General features: G+C 43.5%; 1 protein-coding gene and 1 non-coding gene across 2 annotated transcripts in view; both read right to left on the bottom strand.

Annotated features, from left to right (window-relative positions):
* Positions 1 to 1,967: 1,967 nt before the first annotated feature.
* Positions 1,968 to 2,131, bottom strand: LOC117721117 (U1 spliceosomal RNA). Its single transcript, XR_004608387.1, has one exon. It is a non-coding gene; the product is annotated as a U1 spliceosomal RNA (small nuclear RNA).
* A 10,537-nt stretch (positions 2,132 to 12,668) lies between these two features.
* The window catches only part of Rbm28 (RNA binding motif protein 28), a 34,137-nt gene continuing 30,940 nt past the window's right edge, over positions 12,669 to 15,865 (bottom strand). The window contains exons 18-19 of the mRNA XM_034519372.2: positions 15,431 to 15,533; positions 12,669 to 13,169 (exon numbers count right to left, since the gene is read on the bottom strand). Of these exons, the coding sequence (XP_034375263.1) occupies positions 13,035 to 13,169; positions 15,431 to 15,533 (238 nt within the window). The 3' untranslated portion in view covers positions 12,669 to 13,034. The remainder of the gene's footprint in view (positions 13,170 to 15,430; positions 15,534 to 15,865) is intronic.

Genomic DNA, 15,865 nt, shown 5'->3' with positions numbered 1-15,865 from the left:
AGTAAATTGTGACATATCAAAGCCATCGAGGGTTATGTAACCATGGGAAATTATTGAAGTACATTGATTTACAGCTATTCCTTTAATTCTAAAAAAATAAAGATCATAAAATTGTTACCACATTAGAACACGGTATTGGGGGTAACCAACATCAACGTGCCTGAGACAACTGCCACTCATATTTGGCTCTAGAATAAACTATGGTTATTTTCCTTGAGATGAGAAATATATTTTTGTACTGACAATATTTGGTGCCCAATATGGGGCCTCAAGCAGATCCACTTTCAAAAGAGGAGTCACCTAGATTAGTATCAGGTGCCCACATAGACCACTATGGCCAAGTGTTCAGCACTGCTTCCTTGAGTGGATGCTGCTAAGTTCTCTCCAGGGGTCAGACCCTCATTGGTCAGTCTATGGCCCATTGCTTTATTCTGGATGGTTAGTTGGATCTTATTTTGATATACTGTTTTGTCATTTGGTTTATTTCACTAGCATTTAATCTCTCTTCTGCCAATCTTTCAAAATACAATTCTGCACTCTCAATTGTTTTTTAAATTATGCATTTGTGCATGTTTCTGTGTATATGTGCATGCAACTGAGAAAAGAGGCCAAGAGAGGGAGTCAGATCGCCTGGAGCTGAAGTTCAAGCAGTGTGGGCTGTCCAGTGTGGCTGCTGGGAACTGAACTCAGGTCCCCTGGAAGAACAGCTAGTGCTTTTAATCACTAGGCCATCTCTCCAGCACCACAAATTCGATTGCCCCCACCCCCATAGCTTCTCATGCCTTTTTTTTTTTTTTTTATAGCTTTGTGTTATCTTTGTTTTAGTAATTCTATGATCATGTGACCATCAAGAGACTGAAGATGCATTTTTCCCCTCTAACCCAACAGGGTGGAAACGTCAAAACGCCCCATGTATATAATTGACTCATGGGGAAGCCCAGCAAAATAGAACGTTTCTGGGTTGGAAAGAACATTATTGGTCCAGTTGGGAAGAGACACACAGGGTTGATCACCCAGTGTCTTGAGCCCTTCATGTTCCAGTCAGCGTGCAGGACAAGTCTGAGTCACAGAGGGAGAAGCTGACCTCAGGATAAAAACTGGGGAGGCTGCTCCTGACAGCAGCACATAAACCAGATCCCTCTGCAACACAGAGAAGCTTTAGATTTTCAGGAGGAAATAAAATATAGAGATTCAAGGGAAGGGTGTCTGGAGGAGAACTGCCATTTCTTATCCTGACTGGTTTTATGTTTGATAGTTATGTTATCTTGATTTTCAAGTATTTGGAAAACGAGAAAATGTATCTAAAGATCAGTCCTGGTTTACATTTGCCTCAAAGGGAACAAATGACACCCTAAATTGGGTTTTTGCACGCTACACCAAATTCTTAGGTAATAGAAAATATGGGTTTTGCTTTGTTTTATTGTTGTTTGTTTGTTTGTTGAGACAGGGTCTCTCTGTGTAGCCTGGCTGTCCAGGAACTCACTGTGTAGACCAGACTGGCCTCAAATTCACTGAGATCCTCATGTCTCTGTCTCTCAAATACTGGGCTTAAAGGTATGTGCTACCACACCCAGAAGGTAATAGAATTTAAAGATCAAAAATAGGTGTTCTTTAAGTGGAATTTAAAAGCATCTAAAAATTATGAAATGAGTAATTTACTAAAAAAAATAGACTTTTAGAAATTGTATAAATAAGGTTAAAAGCAACATTAAAAATAAAATAAATAAATGGCTCATCAGGTCAGCCTGCTGCCAAGCTTGATAACATGAGTTTAATCCCCAGGACTCACACGGTAGCACAGAACAACAGAGCCAACTCTATAGTTGTCCTTTGAACTCCACATGGCACACACACAAACACACACACACACACACATGTGTGCACGCACACAATTTTAAAAATAAATATAAAATTATTTTAAAATATAGATGTGTCAAAACTATAAACTCAGAGAAAATTAATTTTTTAGGGGAAAAGCTCAAATGCTATACCCCACTACCACAAACTATGCAGTTGAGTTTTTGGCATTTGGGGAAATTGCAGGAGTCAGCATAACCAGAGTGTAATGGTGAACCTTACTCTGGGAAAAGCATCCTTCTTGATTATGGTATCTTCCCTGCCGGGTAAGTATAAAAATTAACTTTCCGAGCCCTCCCCCTTTCATCTGTCTTCTCTGACTTTGTCTCTTCCTCCTTGTCTCCAAGAACACAATTCCATTTCAAAAGAAAAGACGGCTTTAGGATACTATGTAACATGGTCAACTGCAAGTGTCGGTGCATCCCCTGAGTCCACTCAGCATTTGCACAGCAGAGGCAGCTGGATCTCTATGAGTTAAAGGCCAGAAGCCTATTTTACATAGTGAGATCCAGGCCAGCTAGGGTGACATAATGAGAAACCACTAAAAAAGAGATAGGAGAGAGAGAGAGAGAGAGAGAGAGAGAGAGAGAGAGAGAGAGAGAGAGAGAGAATGATAGATGATAGATAGATAGATAGATAGATAGATAGATAGATGGATGGATGGATGGATAGATAGATAGATAGATAGATAGATATGTACATACATTTGGTGGGGTCAGGGAGAGAGAGAGAGAGAGAGAGAGAGAGAGAGAGAGAGAGAGAGAGAAGAAGGAAGGATCAAGGAGAAAAATCTTGTAGGGGTTTCTCTCTGCAGCTTAACTCTTAATCATAGAAACCTTTAGGGTAGGAGTGTAGCTCAGTAGTTGAGCATCATCTGGCATGCACAAGCCCTGATAGAAAGCACACAGTTTTAATACCAGACCTCAGGAGGCAGAGGCAGGCAGATCCCTGTGAGTTCTGGTCTACATAGCAAGTTACAGGCCAGTCAAGGCTACATAGTGAAACCCTGTTGCAAAAAATATTAATAAAAACAGAAAAGGCTATTGCCCTAAGTACAGAATAAGTCTTAACTTTGGACTTTTCCTCTTCCTGTGTTTGTGTTGTATCTCAAATATAGATAAACGTTTTCTACTTCACTTTTGCTAAGAAAAATTTACTCACTGTTTCCATGGGATTGATTTCACACGCCATTTTGAGTCTAAAACAGCAAGGGGGAAACTGAATCTGTCCCCCCAAAGACAAGACTTTTACATTTGTAATTTTACATGTGGTACAATTATTATTGTTGACATGAATAATTTAAATGTGTGTGTGTGTGAATATAAACATGTTTAAGATGATTTTGGACTGTTTGGAAATCAGGTTTCTCGTGGTCCTTATCTGGGTCAAGTCTAGAATGGTCATCTTTTTTTTGTTTTGTTTTTTTGGTTTTTCGAGACAGGATTTCTCTGTGTAGCCCTGGCTGTCCTGGAACTCACTTTGTAGACCAGGCTGGCCTCAAACTCAAAAATCCGACTGCCTCTGCCTCCCAAGTGCTGGGATTAAAGGCGCATGGGAGCTGGTTCTCTCCTCCCGCCCTGTAGAATTGGGAGATCAAAACCAGGTTACCAGGCTTGCCAGCAAGTGCCATGGCTTGCTAGGTTGTCTTTCCAGCCCATTTGAACCAAGTCTTATTTAAAAGTATTCAAAATTCTCACTATCTTCATAAAATAACTCCTTCATTATCCAACATAATTTGTCCTTTAAAATTCAGTGTTTAGCCGCGCGGTGGTGGCGCAAGCCTTTAATCCCAGCACTTGGGAGGCAGAGGCAGGCGGATTTCTGAGTTCGAGGCCAGCCTGGGCTACAGAGTGAGTTCCAGGACAGCCAGGGCTACACAGAGAAACCCTGTCTCGAAAAACAAAAAAACAAAACAAAAAAAATTTCAGTGTTTAAATTGATAAATATTTATTTTAAATTTTTCAAAAAAAAAAAAAACTATTTTGGGGGTGTGCCTCTATTTTAAATCTCAATTCTTACAGTCACAGCCAAACCCTTTCAACTGAATAAAAAGTAGCATGGAGGCAGTTTCTCTGATTTCCTTCTAAGCCAGGCTTCCCTAGTGAGAACCTGGAGAAGATCGGGAAGCTCACAAGCACCTTTGTTCACACAGGAAGCTGGAGCTGGAGGTATAATTCTAAGGATAGAACAATCCCTCCCGCCAGAAGCTATGTCCTCTATCTCTAGGTTTGGCCCCACCTCCTCCGGTTTGGTCCCGCCTCTTCCGGTCTGCCTCCGCCTCTTCCGGTCTGGCTCCGCCTTCTCTGGGGGTTCCAATAGAGCTTCTCCACAGCTCTGAAGGGGAGTTGCTATGGAGCAGTCACCTCACATTCCTCAAGTGGATTCAGGCAAATTCGCCTTGAGCCTGACTTTTCTGATCAATGTATTTGCTAGTAGCATCCATTTCTGGACCTTGTAGTGAGGATGAAAAATGCTGATGGCCCTGAAACCATGTCCACAAACTCAGCATGAGCCCAGTATAAGGCAGTGTGGCTAATGGCATCTTCTGCTTTGGCAAAGAAGGCTGCTCCCTTACGGCAAGATTGGCAGACAGGCACCATCTCCTATGCCAACTGCGAGTGTCTGGTATGGTTGAACAAGGAAGCATGGCGATGGTGTTACTGAGACTCCTCACAGAACTTGCTCATATCACACAGACATTGCCTTATGCAGGTCACACACGAAGGGAACACGATCCACTGTCCCAGCAGTGACTCGGGGAGCAAAGCCTCTCCCAGGTGTCCTGGACTTGCTACACAGATGAGAGATGAGGCTACTAATACCTCCAGGACAAACACTTCCCAGGACTCTGGCTGTTTATCCCCGAGGGTAATTCTCCCTACTGAGAAGAGGTTATCCCTGAGGACTATCTGTCAATAGCCCTGAAAGTGGGCACCACCCTGGCTGGTTATTCTTTCCCCTTTCCTGTGAATTCAGCGAGGGCACTGGGGGCAAAGAGCAGCAGGGGTTATTCTTCCAAGCCTCTCACGTCTCCTTATCCACCGTGATCTCCAAGAACTTCGCACCAGCCATTTTGTCAGGAGCTTGCCAACAACTGCAAGCTGGGCTTTCTAACTCCCCAGCTCATACATCAAAAGATCGGGGGCGGGAGGGGTGTCCAGCACCCTGACTCTTGACCTTTACCTGTGTCTTCACCACTGCTTCCTGGGGGAGGTGGGCTACAGTCGTAGACAGAGATGGTATCAGTCCCAGGAGGTGCAGCACCAGCAGCCCTGCCGGTCAGCATCATTTAATTCACTTTCCTTGTTCTGGAGAAGCCAGGATCATTGTCTCTCCTTATTGCTTACCATCCTGGGCAGCTTAATCCGCTCAAGCCCCCACCTCCAACCCCTGAAAGGACACAGATCCTATTTAAGACCCAGTATCACCAAGAGTCTCAAAATCCAAGTTGTTCTGTAGCAGGTCCCTGGGAACCCATATGAGCCCTGTCCTGCTCTGAGATGCAACACTCCAACCTGTGTATGCTCCTGAAATGTCTAGGTGCCCAGAACCCTGTTCTGGGGCCTCCTATGGAAACCTATTAACACTGCATTATTAAGTGTCTGCTGTATCCAAGTATACTCCCAAGTTGGACAAAGACAGCTCTTTGCAGGGAGAACTGAAGAGACCACAAACAGCTCTGTAGAGGGTCCTTAACCTCTACTAATTAGTTGATCCCCCAGAGTGTGAGAAGATATATGAGGTACCTGGCCAAGGCTGCAGCGAGTTTCTGCCCAGGTCTGTAGAAGGGAGGGGAAGGGCCACTTGCTTTTCCAGACATTGCTCTCTTCTTTTGGCCTCTGGGTAAGAGAATGTGGGGTGGGCATTTTACTCCATGAGATACTCCTAGTCCTAGCACGGTCACAGTCAGCAGGGTAACTGCAACTGTTGTTAGTGACTGCTGTTTGCATTGCCTGTCCTCTGGTGAGGAGTAAGAAAGCAGAGGCAAACAGTTCTTCCGAGAGCCTCTCCCCTTCTATGGGACTTACTCCAGTGTCTGGATGACAGCAGCACCCACACAGCTGCAGGGCTAGAGAGTCAGATTCCCAATTGGTCAGTGTTGGCAGCTGTTCTAGGGTTCAAAGGTATGTGATTCCCGGTGCTGGTACTTCAAGCCTAATGTCCCTTTAATAGCCCTTGTCAAATTGCCATGGCTCTCCCTGGAGATTTTCGTGACTATGGACAACAGCCATTATCGGACCTCCAGGGGAATGGAGATGTCTTTGCATTCTGGATTCTGGGAAACAGAGTTATAAAAGCGAGTGGAACTGATCCACACCAGCTGTGTCTGAGCAACTCCGTGGTGTGCCAAGATACAGAGCCCGGCCACGATGAAGAAAATCTTTACACAAATATATTCTGGGCTCAAACACTTCTTATATGCTCATGCATATGCATGTACACACACACACACACACACACACACACACAGAGAGAGGGGTAGAAAATTAAAAACAAATAGCTATAAGTGGTTCCTTGTGACGTAAAGGAGGGGGAAGGTGACCAAAGAAGCCGGCCAAGCAAAGGGCTTAATTTTCAAGTTGAGAAATATAATAAAAATTTTACATTAATTACATAAGGGAAGTTTTCAAAGGCTTTGCCATTCAAAGAGCATGACATTGAAAATGTTCTTCCTGGAGCTAAGGGCTGTAGCACAGATGATGATGTTTGCTTAGCATGCACGAGGCCCTGGGATCCATCCCCAACACCAAAAAAGCCAGGTGTGTTGGAGTAGGCATATGATCCCAGATGGGAGGATCAGAAGTTCAAGGTCATCCTTAGTTTTGTAGCTAGTTCAATGCCAACCTAGGATGCAACAGATCTGGTCTCAAAACAAAAAACAAAAAAACAGGAAGTGCCTTTCCTTTTCTTACTACCTAATTTGAAAAAAGAAACCACTTAACACTCCCCCCCCCCACCTTTAGTACCTAATAAGAAGTGTTTTTCAGGTTCCTTAAAAAGCCCCTAGAGATGGATTAGATGCTCTAGTCCATGTGGGAAAAAGATCTTGGGAGATGCGGGCTCCACCCTCTTCTCTCTGTGCTGACACTGGCAGGGGAGGCTTGCCCCCTCAAGGCCTTTCACCAGGCTTGAGGACAAAGTGCTCTAGAGATTGGAAAGATGAAGGGCTTTAAGCCAGGCAGCCCTACTCAGCCAGGTTTTATATAATGGAAGTACTATCCAGCTCGGCACATGTCACTGGGTCCTTGTCCTTAGGTAAATCCTTTCATGCCAGACACTAAGCCCCACCCACAGGCGTGGAGGTGACTTGAGAGGGGGTTCCAAACCTCTCCTGTTTCTTTTGACATGAAGGCATCTCATGTGAACTTCCTGTAACATTCACTGTATTATGTAGGAATAATACCTGTAGGAAGAAGAACCTGTAGGAAGAAGGGTTGAGTGTCCACTGGTTTGACCAGACAGGGACAACTATCCCCTCTAAACATCTTGCACATGTCAAGAGCTAACCTCAGAAAGCCAGGGGCTGATGCTGAAAACCACAGCTGGCAGATGATGCAGCAGAACAAAGCGCTTTTTCCCCTTCAAGGAGCTGCAGATTGAAATCCGGGGCTTCACGAAGACAAACAAACTGCTACCCTGAGCCACAACACCCCAGCGTAACAGAAGTCCAGAGGGAAGGGTCAAAAATGTCGGGAGGGCTGGGCAGAACACCGTGGGTACCTGAAAAATGGAAATGTGTGGTACCCCAAAGCAGTGAGCTGGCCAAAGCCAGATCCAGTGTGAGCAGAAATCCAAAGTGTCCACAGGCCAGTGTTTAGAAGGCTGATGCAGGAGAATCGTATGTCCTAGACCAGCCTAGCCTACATAATAAGATCCTAAGTAAAATGGTTTTACAGCTCTGGCGTTTCAATGTTTAAAAAGCAAATCTCTGGGATTAAAATGTATGCAATACCTTTATTATAATTTTAAACATATTTTCACAAAATTTTATTTTTCAGAAAGAGTATGCTGCACACAGTTCACAAATAGTAATATACAATGTTTTTCATTGGAATTCTGTATAGCTGGTCAAGTTTTTGTTTTGTTTGGTTTGGGTTTTTTTTTTTTTTCTTTTGTTTGTTTGTTTTTTGAGACAGGGTTTCTCTGTGTAGCCCTGGCTGTCCTGGAACTCACTCTGTAGATCAGGCTAGCCTCGAACTCAGAAATCCGCCTGCCTCTGCCTCCCAAGTGCTGGGATTAAAGCACTTTCTCCTCTTGCTGATTTAGTGAGTTGTTCATTTTCTTGGTAGTTAAGCCCACCTTAGAAATAAACCAAGCCTCCATTGTTCCCCAGAACCCTGATGCTGAGATGCAATGTTTGGAGGACTAGGCAACCTCTGGTCAGTGCTTTCATGTGTATCTTATTACGAGAAAACACCTTAATCCCATCCTTTGTAAAACTCAGCACTGTTGCGACCTCGGTCCATCTGTGGTCTCACAAGCTGACTGACTGCATCTTGCCCACCTGGACCAGAACACAGTGTTTCCGGTGATGGCATCCAAAGCATGGCTTCTGATCTCTCGTGGCCGAAGTAATATGGGTATAACTGGCCCAGGAAAGAAAGAGGAAAGGAGAGCTGGGGAGACTGAGAAGGGACACTTGACAGTCAGTTACTTGGGACTGAGCTGCCTACACTCAGCCCTCACCGTCCAGCCCTGTACTTGAGGGCTGCCATTTCTCTGGGGTCATAGAAACAGATGAGCTCTTCAGACAAATAAAGCAACAACTGAAGGAGCTGTTGGTAGACTGGGGCCCAGACAACAGTGCAGGAGAAGAGAAAATGATGTTTTCTAAGTACCTAATACAAGGGCAACAAGGCTGAATAGAAGGAGAAACCATATATCTTATATGTTATAAAATTATGTTATATGTATATATATGTTGTATGCATACACATATATAGTGTGTATATTCAGACACACACTATATGTATGTGTATATATGTTTGTATACAGATCACTGCCACACCTCAGTAACTGACCTTAATAATATACCACTAAGGACAGCTATATACCAAGTGAGTTTCCATGGGACAACAAGACCTGAAGAAAAGACAAGCAAGCCACAGTAGCATATGTTGTTGAGTGACAGGCCAATCAGTAAGTATGCCAGTGACTTAGAGTGACTCATCTTTATGCCCTCGGAGAATTGAGGTCCCTGAAGAGTCAGGCCTTGAGCCTGAACTAGAATGATGAGTGGTATTTGAGTAGAGAAGAGAGGTAGCTTGCTACAGACATAGCAGAAAGGACACAGGTGGCCCATTCAGACTGTGAACATCAATTACTATTATTGTTCTATTACTATTACTATCAATATATCATCAATTACTATTATTATTCTTCTAGTTGCATCAATTTAGAAAATGACCCTGCTGTCCTTTACAAGTCCAGGTAGGTATGCCTCGGTATGATCGACCACTACAGAGCTCACAGGATCACACAAGCTCCTACTATGCTAAATTGACATTGGGTGTTGGTGCCTGTAGGAAGACATAAAACACAACCCTTGTTTTCAAAGACAAAATGTTGTCCCTATCAGATGTCCAGTGAGTTTTCAGGATGGCTCTTCAGCAGTGAAGGCTTACTCCCAGTAAAAAGCAGTCAGCTCTGAGCAGCACAGACATGCCCATTGGGATTGACCAAAAGGTCTTTTTGGCAACTCATCGGTTTCCTTCTCAGAACTGGTTCCCAGGAAGTGTCCAACAGCCTTCCCAGTATATTCCTTCATCAGCTTGGAAGCATCATCGTCTGCAGGCAATCACCAGTTCAGAATTAGAAGCCAAAGTAATTATAGACTATGTCTTAGTACCACCCAAACCCTGGGCTGCCAAGTAGTACCTGGTCCAGAAAGGTCTCAGGCTCTGCAAATGATTCCAGAAACAAAGTGAAACCAGAACAAAGAGAAAACCAAAGCAATGTAACCTGTGTGCATGCCCGCTACACTCATCAATAAGAAATTTGAAAAGCTCTGTTTGGCCAGAGAGGAATCCCACCCTGGCTCCTAACAAGCCGGTTAGAGGTGAGTGGGAGGCAGGAGCTTAGAGGAACTGAAATATCAACTTGTCTCAGCACTGCAGTCCCGTGACAATGTGGATTCCACTGTAAAGGAGCAATCTATGAAGAAGTGAAGGAACATTCCAGGTTGTATGAACAGACTCAATCCTTGTATGACAGAATTGACAGGTGCCTGACACTCAGGTCACTGTGAGTTGAGATCAGCTTAAGTGGAAAACTGGCTAACTAGGGCAGCTAGAGCTGAGACTGCAGATTTGCATTTCCTAAGGCTACAGTGTCTGTATTCACTGTGGCACATTTGACTGTCGGCCTCCTCAGGCAAGGGAAAGCCAAATGAGTAAGAAGCTCCTTGGAGCCTGGAGCTCCTGGGCTCTAAATTATAATTAGAAAAGCTTCTTTTCAAGACAAAAATAGCCAGGTGGTGCTGGCATATACTTTTAATCCCAGCACTTGGAAGGCAGAAGCAGGCAAATCTCTGTTGAGTTTGAGGCCTGGGCTACAGAATGAGTTTCAAGAAAGCCAAGGCTACACAGAAAACCCTAACTTGAAAAGCAAACAAACAAAAGACAAAAGCATCCAAGGCTGTTTGGAAATGTGGCTATGTGTCACTTAACATTTCAGTAGAGGAAGGACCACTCATGGCATTGGTCCCCAAAGACTGACACCGAGCGTCATCACGGCCATCCTGGTTTGTCTAAGCATGCTCTGTGGTGTACATGCAAGTGACAAGATGGAGTGACAAAGCAGGTCTCGGGAACCCCACTGTTCAGAGATGAGACTGTCTTTCAAGGAGTCACATGCTCTAGGATTCAAACAGAGGAAACCACAGTTTTTGTTTCTACAACAGCTAAAGCATATTCTCTGCCACAGGCTGACTCTGGAGAACCAACCTCAAAACCTCGATCTAACTAAGAGAAAACAAGGCACAGAAAAGGCTGCATACCATTCTCTCTCTACTTAGAGGTCTTATCTCTTGAAGCTGCCTACAGCATAATCACAAAAAAAGCTAGATGCAACTTGGTTGTTCTCATTATGACCTTTAGTCTTGGATGTTAACAAAAATGCTTACTCTCATTAACCAAGCAATGTGGGACTCAACCCTCGTGTTAACTGAGAAACCCCATTTCCTGAAACACCTGGCTAGAAATCGAAGCACAATCCCCCCCCGCCTCCCCCCCCCACATTAACACTCCTATGGCAAAGGGTCAAGGAGCCAACTGAGGAACCCAAGGGGAGGAGAAAGACACCATTTATGGAGTCTGGTCATTGAGAAACAGCACTCATCTAAAGAACTGTGCAATAACGTCCAAGCAACTGACTGGTGTTTTAACACCCAGGGTTGCTAAAGATGTTGGAGAAATATCTGGATCTAGGAGAATCTGGCAACACTCCCTGAAAGAACGGCAAAATTTTTGTAATCGTAAATGTTAAGATACATTTTCAAGTATTAAGGATATATGTGTACTGGAGGAAAGGTGTCTGGCAAGCAGACTGAGTTGGCCAAGGGGAAACAGATCAACTGACAGGCAGGCTGTGGCCATTCTGACACTACCCATAGGTACTTTCTACCTCGTCTCTAGGACAGGTGTGTTGCTAGAGCCTTGTAAGAATGTTCAAAACCCCCATCACTGTCTCCAACTGACCCTACAGACAGCACCTGTCCTTGGGATACCTCCAAAGGGTCTAAATGTTTTTATGATTTTTCCTTCACTACCTCTAAACCATTAAGGGCTTTCTGGAGCACTAGTTGATTTTTCCTAAGACACTGCCATAAAACAGCTCTAGCCTGGCTCTGCGATATTCTGGGACAGCGGCCTTTAAAGCAGTACATTAGGCCAGGAAACCAAGCAAGCTGAGCTAAGTTGTCAGCCTTTTCCTTTCTACAGACTACCACTGTTCCTTTTCCCTTGTTATTGTTTTTTTTTTTTTTTTTAACATTCAGTAAATATTTATTCCACACCCACTATGTAAGGGCAAACAAGAAAAAGTCTCAAAGCAGATGTTTTAATGGGGAGACAATTTTAGATGGTGATTAGTGCCAAGAGAAAACAAACAGGATCTGAGAATCCAGTCAGGAGTCAGACTGGGGAGGTAAGAGGAGCCCTACTTCAGAAACTGAAGGAAGCACCAGAAGAGCTGACAGCTCAGTGGAGATCTGAGAGACAAAAGATACTAAGGAGACGCTCTCCAGGCCCAGGGGCAGACACGAGGTGCTGAGGTGGCAGAATCACTGTACTCCACATGTGTCAGAGCTGACCCAGTGATCTTCATCTTTCACAACAGCCCACTGCTCATCCCATCAGAATCCTTGTGGACCCCAACTCTAAGATTCACACCCTCCACCCTCAGCTTTCTTTAAACAAGATAAAGTACAGGTAAAATGAATGTTTAAAAGTATGGAGTGCAGGGAATGACCAGGAGACCGTTTGGCTAAACTGTTCATTGAGCAGGACTAGTTAAGGCACTGGGGTCAGAGCCTCATGTTCGCTGCTTTCCCTCCCAGTCCCTGGGAGAAGGTGCTCTGTGGGATACATCTGGGCCATCCTTGGTCAGGCTGGGGTCTAGCCTGCAATCTTACTCCCAGTCAGCCATTCCCCTCTGGGGTAGACACTTCACAGGTGCAGCTTGCTGCCAGGCCCATGGCCTTCAGTTGTTTCCAGGTGTCTCCGACATTCAGAGACTGCTTTAGTAAGTATTTTCTCTGTTCTTAGTTCTTGCAGATTATTTAGCCGATTTAAAAATGTTAAAAAGGCTCATTTAGGAAAAACTCATAAATATATATTTATGTATATTAAAAATGAGACATATCTAAAAAGTCACAATTCCTCACTTACAGACTCCATAACAAAATATGCATCTTTAAAATTCAGTACTCTGAAACAGCTTCCATTTGAGGAGAGATTAGAAATAAGTTGCAATTACACACACAGATTCAGCACTGAGATGGGTAAGTTATAGAAACTCCATGATGTTTTCAGGTGTTTCCATGTGGCTAACCAATACCACACTGGAGAACGGACCGAGAATGTATACAACCTACAAATCCCCAGGAAAGTGGGTATCATCTGGGATCCTCTTTCCCTCAGGGAAAGACACGGCTTTTGTACAGTCTACAGGTGCCATCAGCTATCAAACCATTTGCTTCTCTTCATAAGGGGTGCTCCTTTAGAAGGGCCCAGTAACTTCTGCTTATACTGTTCAACCAGCTGGTTGAAGCGGGCTTCTGCCTTATCTTCCTTAGTTTTTTTCTTAGGTGCCTGTGAAAGAAAGGAAACATAAGACAATCATTCAGTTGGTTGGTTGGTTTTGTTTTTTTCCTTTTTTGTCCTTTCCTTCCTTTTTGCTTTCATGCCTTCTCACCTGCCTTCTTCCTTCTTTTCTGCATGCCTGAAACTCACTAAGGACTTGAGGATGAGCTTGAACTCCTAACCCATATCTCTCCTCCTCCCAAGGGCTATTACCATACCCCACTTAATTCTAAACCCTGTCAAGGGTATCCAAAAGTAGGTACAAAGATCACGTTCACTAGGAAGACAACTTCCTGGAGAACCGAGTTTGGACATGCTTGTCTGCTCCTGCCTACACAAACAGTCCATTTATGAAACTTCGGAGACTAGAGCTCTACAATACAATATGATATAATCAGAAATTTCTCAGAGACAGATTTGAGTAGGACAGGATGCTAATGACTCTTTTATTCTTAAATGGGAGGGAGATAAAAGTGTGTCCTCAAATGATCAAGAACCCAGGACTGGAGGCTGGAGAGAAGGCTTAGAGGCTAAGAGAACTGCCTGCTCTTCCAGAGAACCCTGGTTCTGTTCCCAGCACCCACATTGTGTCACACAACCATTTGTAACTCCAGACCTAAGGGACTCAGCACCCTCCTCTGGTCTCTAGGAGCACTAAGCATGCCTGTAGTTTATAGACATACATGCAGACAAATTATCCATACTTATAAATTACATATATATGAGAGCACAGGACCAACAGGACTATTATTTTCTATTAAAGAGAACTAGAGCTTCTTGGGAAACTGGCTATTGGCAGAAACTGAAAAAGAAGCATGTAAGATGCACCTAGAACATCTTATACAAGAAAGCAACACTACCAAAGACAGACAAGATCTCTTCAGAAGAATGCAGGAGCTGATTCAAGATGCCTCTCTTGGCTTAAACAGAACAAGAATAATGGCTGCATTTGATTGACTGCACTTGGCTGAAACACAAAGCATTATATGAAAATTTCGGATTTTATATATTACGTGTGTGTGTGTGTGTGTGTGTGTGTGTGTGTGTGTGTGTGTTTATCTGTCTCATAGGCCACCAGAGCAGGTTGGTATGGCAATAGCTCACTACTCTGGAAACTTAATACAGCAAGAAGAAAAAAAAAATCATCTAACCTTGCCATTATTATACGTTAAGACTATTCTTTCTTTCTTTCTTTCTTTCTTTCTTTCTTTCTTTCTTTCTTTCTTTCTAGAATTCTTAGAACACTATTTTTAAGTGCAAAGGGGTGATTGTATTGGAAAGTTACCATTCTGTAACTTATAATGAAATAATAGGTCTATATAACAATCCACTGTTGTTATAAACCAAGGTAAGCAGCTAGGGACATAACAGTTGAGCACTTTCGATTGAATCTTGGGTTCGATCCCTAGCACTGCAAAGCAAAAAGAACTGAAAAGGTAGTAGGGATGGGGGGTGGGGGGTTCTAAATGGAACAATGCAGCAGACAATCCGACACCTACTGATTGATCTTGGCATTACTAACAGTGAACAACCAAAATGCGGCACTGAACAAGGAAACAAATCTATGAAGTCTCTTTCCAAGAAAACTGACCTGATGACACCTCTAGACCTGACTACCAGCTGACAGGCAACAAGATGTCACAGAGATAAGTTACATGATACCATAAGGAAGTGAACGCAACATAAAATACATTCTCAGGGACAAATGACCTGTTCCTACAACAAATAAACAACGTGGGGGAAGTGTGGTAAGAAAGAATAAACCCGAATGAAGGAAGGGAGGGATGAATAATACAAATGTAAATACATTGTGTGGGCTTTGTTAGCATCCTAACCGGCCCTAACCAAACATAAAGACAGTTTTGAGGCAATTAGAAAAATTTTAATAGGGGCTACATATTAGAGGGTATAAAGAGCTTCTGATTAATCTCAGTAGATATGATGATAGTGTGTGTGTGTGTGTGTGTGTGTGTGTGTGTGTGTGTGTATACTTGGCCGTTACAGATGTAGTCTGAAGATTTTCTGAGTAATTTATCTCAAGACATACATTTACATTTACATGTAAAGCGGGATTTGCTCTCATACACTCTACTGGGGGAAAGCTGGCACAGGACACAAGCTAAAAGCACAAGTAGACTGACAGGGCCTTACTTCCCTCTCCACATTTACACTGTGCCTCCCTCATCCTCTTAAAAGCTGCTTACTATCCACAGTCTACTTCTCTGCTTGGCCCAGCAGAGCTGCAGCACCACACGCCCCGCAGCCCTCACCTGCAGGGAAGAAGCTGACTGCTGCTTCTTCTGCTTCCGCTGGCCCATCTGGGGCTTTGGCTTCCTAGAAGGAACGGACTTCACTTTGCCTTTGTCCCGCAGCCTGAAATAAAATAGCCAAGTAAACATCACACAGAATCCTTTCTCTGGTTACTATCCTTGTCATCTAAAATTGCTTAAGAGACACATTTCTTTTCTATGTAGCTATTTCTAAGCCTAAAAGTAGTCACTCTTAAATAGAGTTCACAATAGCATATCCTAAGTTATAAAAGTTATATATCTGTTTGTCTCTCTGTGTTTATTTATTTTTGCCTGTGACTTCAATGGAAATCACAGAAACCTTCATAAACTTACCAAGGTTTTTTTTAAAGATCATTTGTTCATAGCACTAATCTATTGTCCCAAATAGAAATGAACAGGTGAACCTCAGCTGAC

This window comes from Arvicanthis niloticus, chromosome 15, assembly GCF_011762505.2.
Source record: "Arvicanthis niloticus isolate mArvNil1 chromosome 15, mArvNil1.pat.X, whole genome shotgun sequence".
Lineage (NCBI taxonomy): Eukaryota > Metazoa > Chordata > Mammalia > Rodentia > Muridae > Arvicanthis > Arvicanthis niloticus.
The sequence above is the reverse complement of the archived record's forward strand: the minus strand, read 5'-3'. Positions and strand labels throughout refer to the sequence as shown.